Source organism: Crotalus tigris, unplaced genomic scaffold, assembly GCF_016545835.1.
Source record: "Crotalus tigris isolate CLP2741 ecotype Arizona unplaced genomic scaffold, ASM1654583v1 scf7180000018485.2372832, whole genome shotgun sequence".
Classification (NCBI taxonomy): Eukaryota; Metazoa; Chordata; class Lepidosauria; order Squamata; family Viperidae; genus Crotalus; species Crotalus tigris.
Window position 1 is genome coordinate 1,777,207 of NW_024097033.1, and position 19,104 is coordinate 1,796,310.

General features: G+C 36.0%; 1 protein-coding gene across 14 annotated transcripts in view; it reads left to right on the top strand.

Annotated features, from left to right (window-relative positions):
• The window catches only part of UNC80 (unc-80 homolog, NALCN channel complex subunit), a 185,213-nt gene that overhangs the window by 129,672 nt on the left and 36,437 nt on the right, over nt 1-19,104 (top strand). For all 14 annotated transcript variants that reach the window (XM_039352938.1, XM_039352942.1, XM_039352945.1 and 11 more), the window contains 12 exons: nt 202-302; nt 2,722-2,808; nt 7,038-7,221; nt 8,392-8,486; nt 9,065-9,154; nt 11,839-11,940; nt 13,515-13,695; nt 14,199-14,467; nt 14,686-14,820; nt 16,015-16,153; nt 17,369-17,465; nt 18,138-18,308. In XM_039352938.1, coding sequence (XP_039208872.1) covers nt 202-302; nt 2,722-2,808; nt 7,038-7,221; nt 8,392-8,486; nt 9,065-9,154; nt 11,839-11,940; nt 13,515-13,695; nt 14,199-14,467; nt 14,686-14,820; nt 16,015-16,153; nt 17,369-17,465; nt 18,138-18,308 — 1,651 coding nt within the window. The remainder of the gene's footprint in view (nt 1-201; nt 303-2,721; nt 2,809-7,037; nt 7,222-8,391; nt 8,487-9,064; nt 9,155-11,838; nt 11,941-13,514; nt 13,696-14,198; nt 14,468-14,685; nt 14,821-16,014; nt 16,154-17,368; nt 17,466-18,137; nt 18,309-19,104) is intronic.

Here is a 19,104-nt window from a genome sequence, read left to right on the forward strand (position 1 = left end):
TAAGTGTCCACTGTAAACAGTTTCTTTCTACATCAAATACTACTACTAACTTTAATAGGAGTTTAGGACCAAATTGGATACAGTTGGCATTACCAAATGATGTTGTGTCAAATTCAGGCCAACAGTATACAGGTACAGTATATGGTATAGGGTTTGCCAAGAACAGATGAAAACTCTTTTCAATCCTTTTGTCTCATATAGTGAGTGCAGTGGCTCAACAAGTCTTGTGGAACTGTCTCATTGAAGATCCATCCACTGTTCTTCGACATTTCCTGGAGAAACTCACTATCAGTAATCGGCAGGTAGAGGTTCTACTTTCCATAGACATATGTGCTGTATAAGAACTCAGTCGAAACTCTCTTCCAGGGGGAGTAGCTTGTGGTCCCGGGATACTGTTTGTTTGTTTGTTTGTTTGTTTGTTTGTTTGACATATACCCCAGTCACAAACTAATGACTATCAGTTTTTTCTTTAGTATGTAATATAACAATAAAAACATCCATGATATATCTCAAAGATAACATAAAACAAAAAATAAAAGTAACAGTTACAAATGAAAACATGAAAATAAGTAAAAGATGGCATACTTTTTAGATTAGAAAAAATAGTTCCTTTCTTCCAACATCTCCCTAAAGGTCAACAAGAATTGCTCAGTCTAATATCCACAGGGAGGCTATTTCAAAACAGTTTCTTCTACTTTGCCCTCCCTCACTTCTCAGAAGTGTGGGACCAAAATAGTTTCTTCCTAAAGGAACTAATGGGTTAGATTTATTATAACAGGAGCAGGCAATCTTGAAGATACCAAGGTGCCAGGCCATAAATAGACAACACCAGAATTTTAAATTGCACCCAAAAACCAAATGGTAACCAATGCAGAGTTGAAGAATCTGTATTATATTGTATGCTTGCAGTATCAAGAGCCAGTGAGTACATTTGCCACTGTTTTTTGCACAATTGGCAATTTCTGAGTAGTTCAGAAATTGAGGATAGTTCATTCAAAATACTGCATACTGCAGTAGTCCATCTGGGTAGTAATGAAGATGAGTCCTTCTGAACCACACAGGATTGCAATTGGTGCACCAGCCAAAGCTGAGCAAAACTTCCACCTTTTGTTTAAGCAGGAGTCCAGAAGGATTCCTGTATTATTAATCAGCTCCTTCACCTGCTTCTTAGTGAATGCCCATACAGAGATAATGCTGGTATTGACAGAAAACCCTGATGTACATACAGCAACTTCATCTTATTTGGATAGAAGAAAATAGTTTCAGTCTGTTCTTTTCCATCCAGATCCTCACAGCCTCTAGACAGTCAATCAGAGGAGAGCTGGAAGGGACCTTGGAGGTCTTCTAGTCCAGCCTACTGCTCAAGCAGGAAACCCTATACCATTTCAGATAGATGGCTGTCCAGTTTTTTCTTTAAAACCTCCAGTGATGAAGCACCCACAACTTCTGAGAGCAAGCTGTTCCACTGGTTAATTTTCTTCATTGTTAGGAAGTTTCTCCTTAATTCCAGGTTGCTTCTCTCCTTGATTAGTTTCCATTCATTATTTCTAGTCTTGCCTTCTGGTGCTTTGGAAAATAAGTTGATTCCCTTCTTCTTTGTGGCAGCCCCTCAAATACTGGAATACTGCTATCATATCACCCCTAATCCTTCTTTTCTCTAAACTGGTCATACCCAATTCCTGGACACCAAGACAGGACATTGACAGCATCTCTCTCGCAACACAGTGGCAATATAAAGTTGGATATTATAGTTGTTAAAGTGGTAGTTGGGAGAGGATGGAACTATGTGACACCCGCAATGCAAACACCCCCCCCCCCGGTATTTGTGTGTGTATATCTTTACAAAGTCCTAGAGACCTCTCAGAAGTTGTTACCCAGTTGTAATGTTTAATGTAACAAATGGGGAAAATATTAAAAAGAGAAAAAGTAACCCTATACTAAATAAGTTGCACTCAGATCAAATTTTATCCTTACCCTGTCCATATTGAAGCATGGCTTCTAACAGGTGGAGCAAAAATGAAATCTGGCCTTTGGCTGAATCCACCCCCCAGGTGTTCCTGTCCTAGTTGGAACGAATGATAAAATGTAATTTATTAAGGCATAAATAGGTCTCAGATGTGTGCTCTCTCCTTTCCTTCTGCTTCCTTCCTCTGCATAGTTGCAAGGAAAAGATGAGGAAAATATGTCTGAAATTCACTTCAGATTAACTTAACTGAATCCAAATAAATAGCAGTGAATCTTTACTATGTTTTACTGAAATAACCCAGCTTTAAATTTATGACTTATTTTAATAAATCATGTTTAAGGCTAACCAGATACAACGGAGAGATTGGTATTAGAATTCAGTGCATTCAATTTAAAATGAGGGCAACAATCTCTAGTCTCCTGCCAATGCTAGAGAAAGGTGCTCAAGGTTCATTCAAGTTAGAGATAAACTAGTTAGCATCTAATACAATCAAATAACATAAGGAGTTCAAACATTTGAAGATAAGACTAAACTTTTATCAGACTAGGGTTTTGTTCAAATGTTCTGATTAAGTTTTACAGCTCTCCTGTAAGAAAAAACTCTCCCAGGTTATTTATGGGGAAGCATTCATAATACTGCAACTTGTAAGGATTTTAATTGTATGTTACCTTAGAGTATAATAATTGATCCCTGTGCAAGTAGTGAAATTGACTGCTATGCTATAACAAGATTGAAAATTTCTGCTCTAACTGCAGGATGAATTGATGTATATGCTGAGGAAACTTTTGCTGAACATCGGAGACTTTCCTGCTCAGACATCCCATATCCTCTTCAATTACTTGGTAGGTTCTTCTGAGTCCTGGGCAGAACCCAGACTGTAAGCATTAATGATGCCCCTATCCAAAGTACAGACAACTGTGAATTTTGAATTAGTCACAATTAGTGTCACATTCAAGAAAGAAGTCCACCTCCTATACAGTTTTTCTTATAGTCAATATGTTTTCTAGGTATTTAGCTTTGATTTTCTGAAGATCAAAAACATAGTTGAATTTCTCTAGTGTATACGTTGAACTTCAGGCATTTATATTTTGAACCATTAATTCTCAGCTCCATCCAGTCACCCAGACTCTACTCCAAATAGGGATTATAGGGCTGTAAAAAGGAAGGTTTTTTTAAAAAAAATTCAGCCATTTCTTTTTGCTGAAGAAGTTACTCCTTGTGGCAATCACATCTGTGATGTGTATTTCAGAGTTAGTAAAATCATCTATGTACCTTTCCAAAAGATTAAAATTTTGTGTGCTGTCACTCTAATTTCATTCTTATAGTTAAGATCAAATTTGAAATGCCCAAAAGCATATAATAATTTTTTTATCCTAACTTCTTCACAGAATTTGGAGCTCAAATTAGATGTACAGAAAACTTTGAAATCTGTATAAAACATACTGCCTTCTTCTGGTTTACTCCCTCTATTTGTTTCATGGAATTATAGAATTGGGAAGCTGGAAAGTAACATAAGGATCCAGCTCTCTGCAATGCATAGGAAAACCAATGAAACTATCTTTTAGCAGCATCTGCCCATCTCTCCTTTGAAACAGTGAGATGGGCAGTGTTGTGTCCTGAGCCTGTGAAGGCAGGCTCGGGACATTGCAACAGTCCCGGGCAGTTGCAAGCTGCCCGGGACCAGACTGGCTGGCGCCGGCACTCGCACGCATGCGCAAAGTGCAAGCACGCCAAATGTTGCCGTTTGGCCCGGGGATCGTCTTTAAAAGGAGCAGAGGAACTTGGGCATTGTCGGCATTGTAACCAGTATGCTGTATTCCAATAAAGAGGCTCCTGAGAACTACCAACTGCTTCATGAGTTATTTGCCATTCGCTGAGGACTTAACAGGCAGCATGTACATTTAATAAATAAATAAATAAATAAATAAAATAGCTGTAATATTTTGATGTGGCACAGTAATGTATATACTCCTTTTTTAGTAGAATGCAATAGTTTTACAATCATCGTATGACCTATCTTGCTTTCTTCACTCTTGTTTGAAAAATTAGCACTAGACACTGTAGAATTGGGGAAGATTCCTACTCATCATGGAGTTCTGTTTGATTGATAAAAATATTAATTTTCTCATTCTGCTGGGAGCCAAACAAAATGGCTTTTCACAAACATTTATGCAGAGACTACTGAGAGGAGGCTTTGAAGCAGCTTCATTAACCTAGAAAAAGATGTAGTTGTGTCAGTAATTTGAAGACAGCTGCTTTGTTCCCGTGTATAGCAGAGCATATGTTGCAAAGGATTTGCACAAGCCTTAATGTTAACCTTGCCATAACATTTTCTAGCACCTTTTTCAGTGGGTTTTCTTCAATTTAACTTTATGAAGAAGATAAAAGTGAGGTTGATAATATAGATGTCTTCTAAATTTTTTTATTCCATTGTGGTATTTTAAGTAAGTTTATAAATTATTCCATATTTTCCCTTGGTAGGAATAGCCACCCAGATTTTCAATGTACAAACTACAATTATTGACAGAGAAAGACTAACTCAATCTTACACATGTTCATATTTATCACTGGCCATCTACTTAGCTTCTGCTGTAAATTGGAATAAAAATTGTGTACTTTGTGGAGACTTCTGGTTTTGATCATAGCAAAACGGCCAAGGGATTGTGGAGCTCCACACCCCATGGCTGGTTTTGCCCTGCCTGGGGACCCTAAATGGGTCTAAAGTCGCTCCAGAGAGACGACAAAGAAGGAGGAGCCCTCCGGAAAGACGGTGGTCTCGACTTATGACTGCAATTAGAACAGGAATTTCCATTGCTAAGCAAGGTTAATAATAATAATAGTAAAGGGACCGTGAAGGTCATCTAGTCCAACCCCCTGCTCAGGCAGGAAACCCTATACCATTTTGGACAAATGGCTGTCCAGTCTCTTCTTAAAAATTTCCAGTGTTGGAGCATTCACCGCTTCTGGAGGCAGGTTGTTCCACTGGTTAATTGTTCTCACTGTCAGGAAGTTTCTCCTTAGTTCTAGGTTGCTTCTCTCCTTGATTAGTTTCCACCCGTTGCTTCTTGTCCTGCCTTCAGGTGCTTTGGAGAATAGCTTGACTCCCTCTTCTTTGTGGCAGCCCCTGAGATATTGGAACACTGCTAAAATGTCCCCCCTCATCCTTCTCTTCATTAAACTAGACATAACCAATTCTAGCAACTGTTCCTTATATGTTTTAGCCTCCAGTCCCTGACAGTGAGAACAATTAATCAGTGGAACAGCCTGCCTCCAGAAGCAGTAAATGCTCCAACACTGGAAGTTTTTAAGAAGAGACTGGACAGCCATTTGTCCAAAATGGTGTAGGGTTTCCTGCCTGAGCAGGAGGTTGGACTACATGACCTCCAAGGTCCCTTCCAACTTTACTACTATTACTATTACAATTGTTATGAAAACTGCTGACCTTCTTGGATTATAAACACTTACTGAGCTGTAATATTTAAGTTAAGAATCGTCTGCAGAGAAAGAAAAACTTTGACTTTTTGGCTATTCTTCTAGGGGGGAAATTACTGGATTGTTTTTAAGTGATTGAACATTTTGGACTGTTTATAAAGATAACAGACATATAAGTCTATAGTGTTTGGAATTTAAGACTGGTTGGTTTGATGAAAATGGAGGTTGCATATACAACTAAAAGTGGTAAGAAACCACATGCAATATTCTTTTCTAAAATCCCCAGTCTGGAACATCAGAGATCTGCAGGAGAAATACTTCAAGACAAGACAAATATTTTCCAGGAGGAAATGTATGCTATGTTGCAACTAATTCAAACAACAATTGCTTCAAATCATAATGAGATTAAAAATAATTTTCATGATATAAATGAGCACATCCTTGATTTAAGCTCACAGTTAAAACATTCTCAAAAAATGGTGACAAAGAATGAACAAATTAATCAAATAACAGAACAAAAATAGAGGAAAGTGACCCAAAGATGGAGGCTACAAATGAAGAAAATTACAGCTTAACACAGAGAAAGAAAATTCTGCAAGATTTTGCTATAATATTGGGAATGGAAAAGACATTTTATCTTTCAGAACTTCAAAACAAACCTGAAGATAAAAAAGAAGATTTTATAAAAATGGACAGTAGAGCTGTCAGGAGACTCATCAGAGTTTGGGAGACAAAAATAAAAAGAGAAATCAAGGGAGAAGAAAAGTAGAAGCTTCTTAATAAATATAAATGGGCAAAACTCCCCCTCAAAAGCACCTTGCTCAATTTGTCTTTCCCATTCTTAACAATATTTATAAAAATACAGGAAGAATCCCATGGTAAGCTAAATACACTGACTTGGAAAGCCACTAGGCAAAATAAGAAGGCGAGAGCCAGATTCAAGAGAGATCATTTGACCTACCAGATGGAGTACTATATGACTAAATATTTGTTTGAGTATGATTAAAAGAATAGTTAAATTTTGGATACGAATGGGTTCTATAGTAAGAGAGATGTGAATTATAAGTAGTATTGTATTGTTTTATGATATGGGAAATGTAAAAACAATGGGATGATTTAAATGTATGAAATATTTTGGATATTTAAATGTAATCAATTTTGAGAAAACTATAACTGACAAGAAATGTTTTGAATACTGAGGGGAAACTAAGCTTAAATAAGAGTTGTGAAAACAGAGCCTATAGTGATTTACATAAGATGATTTTTTGCAAATGCAACTGTAAAATAAGCTGATTAGAAAAGACATTACATACTGATGTTATTGTTAAGTACTAGAAAAATGTTTATATTCAACTTCATATGTATTGATAGTATTAAGAACTATATTTGCTCAATGTTGATAAAAGGAGAATACTATTGGAAGAAGATAAGACCAAGGAAAGATATTTCTAGTTAGTATGTTGATTATGAAAGCATAGAAACTATTATTGACTGTTAAATATATGAACCCAGACAACACATTTTTTTCTGAGCATTAAAGACTCTTATTTTAAAAAAATCAATTTTATATATATATATATATATATATATATATATATATATATATATATATATATATTGTGTACTTTATGATTCATAGGTGGGACTGATCATGTATTTTGTGCGCACACCATGTGAATGGGGCATGGATGCCATTTCAGCCACTCTGACCTTTCTTTGGGAAGTGGTGGGTTATGTAGAAGGACTGTTCTTCAAGGATCTCAAACAAACTATGAAGAAGGAACAATGTGAGGTGAAGCTTCTGGTTACTGCCTCAATGCCTGGTATGGAAAGCATTATTTTTATTTGCCTGGGGCTTTTGCTGGCATTTGGTCTTTATTTTGTAACTATAATAGTGATATATTTCTGCCCAATCATTTTCTAAATTCATTAACATAGCCTGAGTTAAAGGGGAGAGGGGTTGTAAATCTTAGGCTCAGTATATATATTTTTACCAGTCATTGACATTCCCATATGAAAGGGAATGTCTGAAAGAGATTTTTAAATGTAAAATCTTTGTTTAAATAAGAATCTTGTTTTATTTTTGGCTTTTTGCCTTTACATCAGCAGGGTAAACTCTTAGATAAAGCTTAAACTACCTTTAGGAAATCTACTCTAGTAACTAAAATATTCATGAAATATTTGGTGATAAAATGATGGTCAACTTCTTTGGCTGTCCTTTACTCTTTCTCCAATTCTATTGGGCAAATAGACTGTATCGGCTGTAATATACTGTGATCTGTGCTTATATAAGGAATTGACATTATAGTTCACCATCCTGTGTGATAGCCTTTTAGCCTTAATGAGACACCAATAGTTTAGGAAAATGGTTTGTGTTAATGGATATAATTTTGTAATTAGACAGACTATAAGTGCTGGATGGGTTTCACATAAAAAGCTCCGTGAGTTGCAATACATATCTTGTATAGATTCCATAGAATAGACAAAAGAAAACTGATACAAAGTCTTTTAAAGGAGCAAGCCAAACAACCAACCGATGTTCTTGAAAATCATATTCTGCATTAAGTCCCCATGGTTATTTTTAAAATCCCTTCTATATTGTTAACAATAGTGTTATAAATATAGCAATTACAGCCTGAATTGGATTACCTTCTCCTTCTAGCTATATCCACATGCTTGAAAAAAAGCTCTGCACATGCATGAAAGCCAGGATTGCATAATATTATAATACTGGACATGGTAAGAGAGAAGGAGAAATTCTCAGTGAGGCATGGAGGCTTCTCTGAATATTCCTGTACAAAACAGTCACTCTTTCTTTTTCAACTGCACTGTATTGTACAGAAGCAAAAATGATAACAGAATAAGAATCATCTAAAATGTTCTGAACAACTCAGAGGAAGACTAAGACATACAGTAATTTATGTTTATTTATCCAGGATTCCAAAAGTATATTTTTTGTAAACAAACATTTTATTATATTATTGCTTTTAAAGGTACCAAGACCTTAGTAGTTCATGGGCAGAATGAATGTGATATCCCAACCCAGCTACCAGTCCATGAAGACACCCAGTTTGAAGCTCTTTTAAAGGTTTGCAAATTATTAAAATAATTTTGAAAAAAAAGTTTTGGCTGTATTTTCCAGTCTTCCTGTATTAAAGCTCCTTCATTAACCTTATTAGGTTGTGGGATAAAGATTGATTTGGAATAATATACAGATCTTTAGAAGGAGAAAATTATCTGTTAAAAGCCTGATTTAGCAGCTTCTTTACATCTCATGTGAAAAGGTCATCATACATGTATTTCTCCTATAATATTCATCTTACAAATTACCTCAGATACACAGCATCTGCATATTCAGCTCATTTCCATAGGCCTACTATATGAAGTAAGCATATCACTTTCAGTTGTGATTTTGGAAATTCAAGATGACAGTGGCTTTTAAAAACTCTGTTACAGTCATAAGTGGTATCACTAACTAAGAGCTATTTTAGTAGCCGTGCAAGGCTTGATAGCTTATTTTTTTTATTAAGATTCCATCTTTATAGGCAGGGAATAGAGATATAGCCACAATTATCTGAGGAGAATACTTTTAAAATCAATAACTTTCTAAATTGAAGAACATATGATCAACCAATATTACCTTATGGTTATGTCTTTATGTGCTAGGAATGTCTGGAATTTTTTAACATACCTGAATCCCAGTCTTCCAACTATTTTTTAATGGATAAGCGGTGGAATCTTATTCATTATAATAAGGTGAGATAATTTTATATTATAATGTTACTTCTTAACTGTAATTGAAAATCTCATCAGCGAGTGACTTTTTGGATACACTAATATGAAAGTTTAATACAATCTAATAATAATATGTATAGGCCCTTAAGTGTGTGTGCCAACCCTGGAAATTTTTAAAAAGAGATTGGATAATCATTTGTCTGAAATGGTATAGGGATTTCTGTCTGAGCGGGGGGTTGGACTAGAAGACCTCCAAGGTCCCTTCCAAATCTGTTATTCGGTTCTGTTCTGTCTACTGGAAGCTCCATTGGACTCACTTGTGGTTATGTCTGACAATGCATAAAACACTCTGAAAATATACTTATTTAATTTATTTTCATGTATTTTCAAAATTTGTGTGTTGTTTCAAGCATAGACTCTAAGTGGCTTACAAGTACAACAATAATGCAACCACAGTAGAATAAGAAACAATGACGACCAAACTAGCAAATTAGTTATTAATATTAGAAAAGGTAACAATGTAACATAAACTCTTTGATAAAAACTTATGGGTGGCCTACTTATATCTTGGAAATAACACTTATTTCCCAAGTACTTGTGGAATATCAGTGTTTCAATTGTCCTTCCAAATATTGTAAGGGAGTGAGCTCTTCCAATTTCAAGAGTGGGGGTAGAGAAGGATTACCACAGAAATGCTCATTTCTAACTCCAGAAATGTGCACAGACTTGCAACATGTCATCTCTTTTGGTTTGTATTGGATGAGCATATTCTGTATGGGATTTTGAAAATATCCAAGCCCAAATCATATATGTGTTTATAGGTAAACAATTAATATAACCTTCCATCTCATAGCAGTGACCCTGATGGACCCAGAAGGCTTCTGGGACAATTTTAATAGACCTTTCTTCTGTGCAGAATTAGTTACTAGAAACTGATCCCTCAGTGACAAAGAACTGCTAGGAATTCCTCGCTCTATCACATCAAATGCTAATTGCTTGATCCATGGAGTAGAGCCCGTGATGATCTGAGAGTAAGCCTATGGCTGTCATGGCAGCTATGAAATTCTAGGTCAACTGTTAACTCTCTGGTCATCTGGGCTGGATGGACAGAGCAGATTTTATATATTCCTATTATGTTTCTACTTACCCTCTTTTATTCCAAGCTAAAAAAAGCTCAGATTGCTACATTCTTTCTGGTATGAAAGTTGTTCCAGACCCCTGATTATTTTGATTGCATCTTTTATAGCTTTATAATATCTTTAAGATATGATGACCCAAACCCTACACAATAGTTTGAATATGATCTCACCACAGGTTTATATAAGGGCATTATTATATTTGCAGTTCTATTTTCAATTGCTTTCCTAATGGTTCCAAGCATGAAACCGTCTTTTTTAAATATCCCTTTCCTTATCAATCACTAGCAATTCAGATCCCATTCATATTTCAATGAAGCTTGGATATTTTGGGTTAATGTGCATTATTTTACACTGAATTGTCTTTCATTTTGAAGCTCATTGCCTCAGTCTGGAGAGGTTCAGTATTATCAACTGCTCAGCTCTAACTTTTTATACCATTTCTATATAAGGGGAAAAAGACCCCCATAGATTAAACCATAGAAGACCTTGGAGGTCTTCCAGTCCAGCCCTTTGCTTGAGCAGGAGACCCTATACTATTTCAGGCAAATGGCCATCCAGTCTGTTCTTAAAAGATCCCAGTGATGGAGCACCCACAACTTCTGAAGGCAAGCCATTCCATTAATTAATTGTCCTCACAGTTAGGAAATTTCTCCTTAGTTTTAGGTTGCTTCTCTCCGTTTTTAGTTTCCATCCATTGTTTCTTGTCTTGCCTTTTGGTGCTTTGAAAAATAGGCTGACCTGCTCTTCTTTGTGGCAGTCCCTCAAATATTGAAACACTTCTATCATGTCTCCCCTACTCCTTCTTTTCACTACACTAAATATACCCAATTCTTGCAACCATTCTTCATAAGTTTTAGATTCCAGGCCCCTAATCATTTTTGTTGCTCATCTCTGCACTCTTTCCAGAATCTCAACATCTTTTTATATAGTGGTGACCAATACTGGACACAGTATTCCAAGTGTGGTCTTTATAAAGCAGTACTAATATTTCACGAGATGTTGATTCTATTTCTGTACTAATGCAGCCTAGGCTTGCATTGACTTTTTTGATGGCTGCTGCATATTGCTGGCTCATATTTAAGTGATTGTGATTGATCCCTCTCACAGTTACTGCTGTTGAGCCAGGTTTCACCTAATCTTGTACAGTTTGTTGACCCTGCCTCTTCTTTTTCTTGCCTAAATGTAAAATCTTGCTTACACTGAATTTCATTTTGTTAGATAAGGCCCAGTTTTCAAGTCTGTCAAGATCCATATAGATTTTGAGCCTATATTCTGAGGTATTGGCTATTACTGCCAGCTTAGTCGCATCAGTCCCAATATTGATCCCTGGGAGTTCACACTATGCATATATCACCAGTATCAAAGTTGCCCATTTATTATTATTCTCTTTCCTGTTTCTTAACCAGTTATCAACTTACGTAAAAAGGAAGCCCAGAAATGAGAGATTTTTCTCCTCCACTACACCATTATGACTGAAAAGTATTATGATTTCCAAAAATGCAATTGCTAATGTGCTAGAAGTACAATTCATTTATAAAATACAGGCTTTTTAAAATTATCCCACAGACCTATGTCCGTGACATTTACCCATTTCGTAGATCCGTATCTCCACAACTGAATCTGGTACACATGCATCCAGAAAGGGGGCAAGAACTCATTCAAAAACAGGTATGTTTATAGTAAACAGAACAATGATGCATCCTCACCAGATTATCACATTGCTATATGATTTGGAATGATCCGGAAGATATTTTGTGGTGCAGAAGTCACAAGCTTACTCATTTCTATATTTTTGGTGCAAGATCAGGGCTTTTTTTTGTCATAGAACGCCCAGAACGGAGTTCCGGCACCTTTTTTGGATGGAACCTTGTAGGGTAGGCAAGGCGGGTTATATGATGTGTGTGAGTTCTGGCACCTTTTTTTTTTTTTTTTTTACAAAAAAAGCACTGTGCAAGATACTGTATATACATTTTATGTCTTAATAGCTAAGAATTACAAAAGCTTTGAATTGAATAAGGTATTGTCTTTTCATGAAACTAGGATTCTTAGACCTAGATTCCTAGGACAGTCTCTTGGATTTGTGGATACATAATTTTTAGTAGCTCAAAGCAATTTCGGAATGCACTGGTCCATTTACCTATTAATTTTCGCTTGTTCCATTCAAAAATGTGCTTAGAGTTCCACCATGGATAGATAGGATTGTGCCTGATGAGTCATTCCCATCACAATATGGAAATATTGCTTGGCTATATGTTTTGTGCTAGCCCAAAGCTCTTTGTGAGATGTAATATTTTTGATCCTGTTGCTGCAAGTTATATATTTGATACATATATTCATATTCAAATAGTCTATTTTCCAAAATACATATAAATTACATTAATTAAAACATGTGACACTGTAAATTGGATTAATTAAATTACATCAACATATTGCATCTACCTATGATAATTTCTCCATTCTTTTTTCCACTCCATATTATTTGCTTCAGATCCCTTTTCTGGATGTAGAATAGTTATTACTATTTATTTATTTATTCTGATAGTTCTTAGTGGTGGCTGGTAAAGCATGGAACTAAAATTGGTTACCTATTCCTAGTTCTCAATTCCTTATTACAGGCATGGTGACTCAGTGGTTTAATGACACTGGAGATGGTTCTGCTCCAGCAGTTCACATCCTAGCACCGCATGGAAGGATGAGCTCCTAACATTCTCCTCAGCTTCTATCCACATGACAGTTTGAAAGCATGTTCTATGCAAGTAGATAGATAGGTACCACTTCAGTGGGGAGACCAATTGATGCTCTGTACAGGCAGTCAGATTCCTGACAGTGCTGAACCTTCCCCATCGTGACGTCCACTGGAGAGGCAGCTCTGAGAAGGGAGAGGGCCTTGGGTGACACTGCAGGAAGAGCCACTCATCTTTCTCTCTGATGTGAAGCCAGCTTGCCTTCCTATGGTACACTTGGGAAGCATGCAAGTGTGCCCTATAACAGGGCTGGTACTTTGGCAGGCCAAACTACTACAATGCAATTGCATTGTGGTCTCCTGGGTACTGTAACAATGCCATATGCTAATAATAATAATAATAATTCCTTATTCCTCCAGTTTGTGTCTCTCCGATATCTTTGTACTTTGGACACTCTCCCACCTCATAAACAACTGTTGAGCACAATGCATGATCACTTGATAACAATTATTTTTTTGGATCAACAATTATTCTAATCATTGTCTGGCTGTTTTTTAGGTATTTACCCGTAAATTAGAAGAAGTGGGTCGAGTGCTGTTTCTCATTTCTCTGACTCAGAAGATTCCTGTGGCTCACAAGCAGTCCCATGTGTCTTTGCTGCAAGAAGACCTTCTTCGCTTGCCTTCATTTCCCCGTAGTGCCATTGATACAGAATTCTCACTCTTCAATGATCCACAAGGTACCAATAAGTCTCCCTAAAGCTGAGCTTGACTTCAGGTAGCTAAATAGATATTTTTTGACAATAGTATGGAATTGGTTTGCCATTATCCTCTTTTAAGATGTTTTTATTTTACTTTCCAATCTAGGCTACTAGGATTTCCTATCTTCATCCCCTACAAATACTAATCAGGTCTAACTATATGGAAAACATTTTTATTGATACTCTGTTGAACCACCAAAATGAGACAGCAACTTTGTTGTTAGATACAATTAAATCTCCATAGATAGCATCATCATAATTGTTTAGTAGTACTGAATGAGTGTAATATGAGCTCAGCAAAATAGAACAAGAATCTATGATCTCTTTGAATAACCAAAGTTAATTAATGAGGTAAACCTTATTTTTAATACGTTGGTGTATGGATTCCTCTGGAGATTTTTTTTAAAGGAAGCTCTGTTATTTCTCTTTAAAATAATAAGCTATTGCATTTTAATATGACATTGCTCTCATTGTTCTCCTAGCTGGCAAGGAACTCTTTGGTCTGGATACACTTCAGAAAAGCCTATGGATTAAATTGCTAGAAGAGATGTTCCTGGGAATGCCCAGTGAATTCCCCTGGGGGGATGAAATCATGCTGTTCCTGAATGTATTTAATGGGGCCCTGATCCTACACCCAGAGGACAGTGCATTGTTGAGGCAGTATGCTGCTACTGTAATCAACACAGCTGTACATTTCAACCACCTCTTCTCTCTCAGTGGTTACCAGTGGATCCTTCCCACTATGCTGCAGGTAAGCTTCTTAAACAGAGAAAACTGAAAGGCCTAAAGCTGTCATTAGACTATCTTGCCAGGACAAAATTTCCAAAGGATGCATTGTTGATCTTATTTCCCATTGCTCCCTTTTAATTCTTTATCATGACTGCCTTGAGTCACAGTGCAATTTTTGAAGATGACCCTTCAGCCTCTTGTTAGCAAATCAAAACTCCTAAGGGTTTTCTTGTTTCCCAGGTATACGCTGACTATGAGAGTAATCCACAGCTCCGTCAAGCAATTGAGTTTGCCTGTCGTCAGTTTTACATTCTACATCGTAAGCCTTTTGTGCTGCAATTGTTTGCTAGTGTTGCTCCACTTCTCAAATTTCCTGTGAGTATCAGCCAACTGCTGTATGAAAATTGTTTTCATTGTTTTCTGATGGTATAAACCATTTATACTGGTTTATCCCACATCAATTCTGCATGCTCTTTTTCCACTGACTCTCTTATGCAGAGAAGCTTTAGCTTTCCTTTTCTAAGCCTATTTTATTTTATTCCTTGAAGGCTTGCTCACATTTTCAGCAATTCTGGTCTCCTGTCTAGAAAATTCTCTCTTCCAAGGCTGACATTCTCCCATCAACAAAACATTGATATTTCCTGCATATTCAACTTTTTGTGTCTACTGTACAAGGAGAGACACATCTATGCATAAGTTAAATAGTGTTAAATATATAAATAAATAAAAATCTGCTAATCCTGTGATTTTTGCCTAAGCATGCGCTAGTTAAAGTGAATATTTGGACATGACAGAAAAGGCATGGTTCTGGGTAAGTGGGAATGGTGAGCCTTCATCTTCAGCTTCACACCTCAGTTCTGATATTTAGAAATATATGGGCCATGAAGATTGTGTTGTACATGTTAAATGGGAATTAAAATGTGAACATTCTTTTGAAGATATTCATTTCTTCTTGCAATGTATAGATGTTTTAGAATTTTTAAAATTTCCTGTTGGCCTTCTTAAACCATCAGCATTAATAATGTTTCTGAAACCATTAAAACTCTTAATGAAAGCCATCATAGGGAAATCCTCTGTGATGGGAAGTAAACTGACTTTGACACCAATAATAGCTTCATTTATACAGCAAAGAATATCTTCAGGGCACAGTCTCTAGGACTGTATCTGGCAAAATAAATAAAATAACATTAAAAAAATACAAAATGCAATAATTTGTTTCATACACCATCAAGATTGTCCATTCATCACCTTGATTTTACATAGCTCATTTGACAAAATCAGACCACCTTGGGATTTCTTAGATTTTGCTAAATAACCCTCTGTACATAAAGACTAAAGTTTGCAACTCTTGTATAAAATTCTCACATATTCAAAACTAGTGTTGCTTACCTCAATTGACATAAACGTATGACTGGTTTTCACTGGGTGTCAATGTTCCTATTTTAAAAAAACATTGTGCATCCTTTTAAAAATTGTAAGCCAGCCAGGGTCTTTTTGGGTTAGGGCAGCCTTGAAATCCAATAGATAAACAAACAAGTAAATAGAACAACATTGCTTTCTTCACTGCAGGATGCTGCATACAATGGACCCAGCAAGGGAGTGTCTGCTCAGTGCCTGTTTGATCTCCTGCAGTCCTTAGAAGGAGATACTTCTGACAATCTGGATATTCTAGAATTGGTAAAAGCAGAGAAGCCCCTAAAATCACTAGGTATTTTCAGTTTTTTTAAATGCCATTTTTCTTGTGAAATAAATATATTTCTGCTTTCATTATTCCTATAAACCTAAACACTGAAATGTTAAATAAAAAACCAAATTAAAAAAAAGAGTTTTTTTAAAAATGATCAGGATCATACTACATTACTTAGACTATGCAGGATCTTCTGGTCTGCCACTATTCAGTAAATGATTAGCCAATCATTTTTGTTTTAAACCCTATGATTTTCCTCCACAAAGAAATACATTTTACAGGTAGTCCTCAACTTACAACAGTTCATTTAGTGATCATTCAAAGTTACAACGGACTGAAAAAGTGACTTATAACTGTTTTTCACACTTATGAACCATTGCAGTATCTCCATGGTCACGTGATCAAAATTCAGATGCTTGGCAACTGACTCGTATTTTTGGTGGGTTGCAGCGTCCCGGGGTCACACGATCCCCTTTTGCGACTTTCTGATAAGCAAAGTCAATGGGGAAGCCAGATTCACTTAACAGCTATGTCACTAACTTAACTGCAGTAATTCACTTAACAACTGTGGCAAGAAAGATTGTAACATGGTGCAAAATTCACCTAACAAATGCCTCACTTAGCAACAGAAAATCTGAGCTCAATTGTGGTCGTAAGCTGAGGACTACCTTTTTATTTTTAAAGAAACAAAATTCTAAAGAGGTCTAAACTGGCTTACAATTGTATTGTATAAATTGTTTCTACCTGTATTCTTGGCCTTTATATTCTTTACTTTATATTCTTGTACTGTATCTTGTTCTCTCTCTATATTTTCTAATGTTAAAAATTTTCTTTTCTCACTTATGTTTTAATGAATTTTCCTAATAAATTTTACTGTGCAGTCACATAATAACAAACCAAGTCTTCAGTGGAGTTAAGTGCCAGATAAATGGTAATAGGATTGCAGCCTGATCAGGTAATCCCACCCATGCTTATTTAGAACTGCTGCTAACTTTTTTTAGATGAATGTCTATGCCTTAAATTCTAAAGTGAAAGGAATCTTAACAGAATTTATGAATTATGACTAATGATCAATTCTACTTTGATACAATGTACAGGCATTGTATAAATGTACAGAGACTGAACATGAATTAGTTGCCTAAAGCAAAAGACATAGATATTTTTTGATTTTATCTCTCATGACACAATATTTCCATATTGTAGATACTCTGTTATGTTCTATTTTGTATATTTCAGATTTCTGTTATGGCAATGAGGATCTGACATTTTCAATCAGTGAAGCCATCAAGTTATGTGTAACAGTTGTGGCATATGCACCTGAGTCTTTCAGAAGGTAACAACTATTTCTTGGTTAATTCCCAATTGCATTTTCAAACAAGTATGATAACAATCTGTTATTCAAATTTATAGATTTTAAATTTGCACAATGCATATATTACTTAAACCATTTAAAACTTTTCTCTTCATTCAAGGATTATTCAAGGATTTTTATTTTTATTTTATTAATTCTTTCCCTGACATTCAAGATGTTTGTCTCTGTGTCTAATGATTGGAAGAATGTTATTACTGTTTCCAAGTACAAAGATTATTCTATCTGGCCTTTCAACTTCTACCTATCTTCATTGTCTCCTCAAGCTTAGCCATAGAACCTAGTTAGATGATGCTTGGCTCTCTGATTAACAGGGAAAAATCACTTATTGCTGGTTGCTTCAACCACACCACACTGGAAACAAACATCTTCCTCTTTTTGCCTTCTCAAACTGTCTTGTCCTTTAACATTTTTTTAGTTACTTGCTGTTTCATTTTATTACATTTTTGGGAAGATATTGTTATTCTTAATAAAAAAAACAAGATTTTTTTTGCAGGTCCAAATTTGTTCTGGCAGTGATGGTGTCCTATATTCAAAAGAACTAGTATGCAAAGTCCCTTTTCCTGCAGACAAAAATAGGTTTCTCCTGAACTGAGGGGTATTGATAGCATCGTTATATGATCTACCTTGTTTCAGTCTTCAGATGCTGATGGTCCTTGAAGCTCTAGTGCCCTGTTACTTGCAGAAACTTAAGAGGCAAACCTCTCAAGTGGAAACTGTGACAGCTGCTCGAGAAGAGATTGCTGCTACAGCTGCTCTTGCGACATCCTTGCAAGCGCTTTTGTACAGTGTGGAAGTTCTTACTCGGTGAGCTACACCTCTTACTAGCTTATGACCTTTCAGGGCCCAAGGAGAAAAAAAGATGAGAATTTTATGTTCCTGCCCATGGTGAAAACAATTGTATGCCATTATATGTTTGTATAATGTATGTATGTATGTATGTATGCATGCATGCACAAGAACAAGAATTAAAATGAGTACTATTCAAATCTGCATTATAAAATATAGAAGGTTGCATTTATCCGTTTCAAAATTAAATCCCCCGACATCTATTTCACTGAAAATGAGGTTGGGTGTGTATGTGTGTCAAAGTAGGATCTATCTGATGGATTTTAATCACAGATTAATTAATGCAGATTCAGCATTTGCCATCCAGAATTTCTTTTCCTCCTTTTCCAGAAAGTAATACAATGACATTTAATAAAGATAAACAGTTTCTTAGGTTGAGCTTGACTCTTGGGACATGTATGCATTTTGTCATTTTGGAATTGCCTATTTATGGCATAGTTATTCATTTGTTTGTTTACTTATTTAGTTCAAACAATGTCCTGTTATCTCCACTGTTTCCTGGAGTTCTCCTTTCCAAGTCTGCCCCTTTCAAGATCAGCCAAAAATACTACTATAACACAAAAAGTCTAATGATAGTGGAGCGACAAAACACAGTTTCCACATCAAAAGAAATAATAATTCTACTTTATTATTTCATTTATATAGTCGGACTGTATTGTGAGTTCTGTTTTGATTCCAGAGGCCTCACATAGAAGGAAGGAGAGCATTAATAATTAAGGCCTATGAAGAGAGATTGAAGGAACTGAGTGTTCAG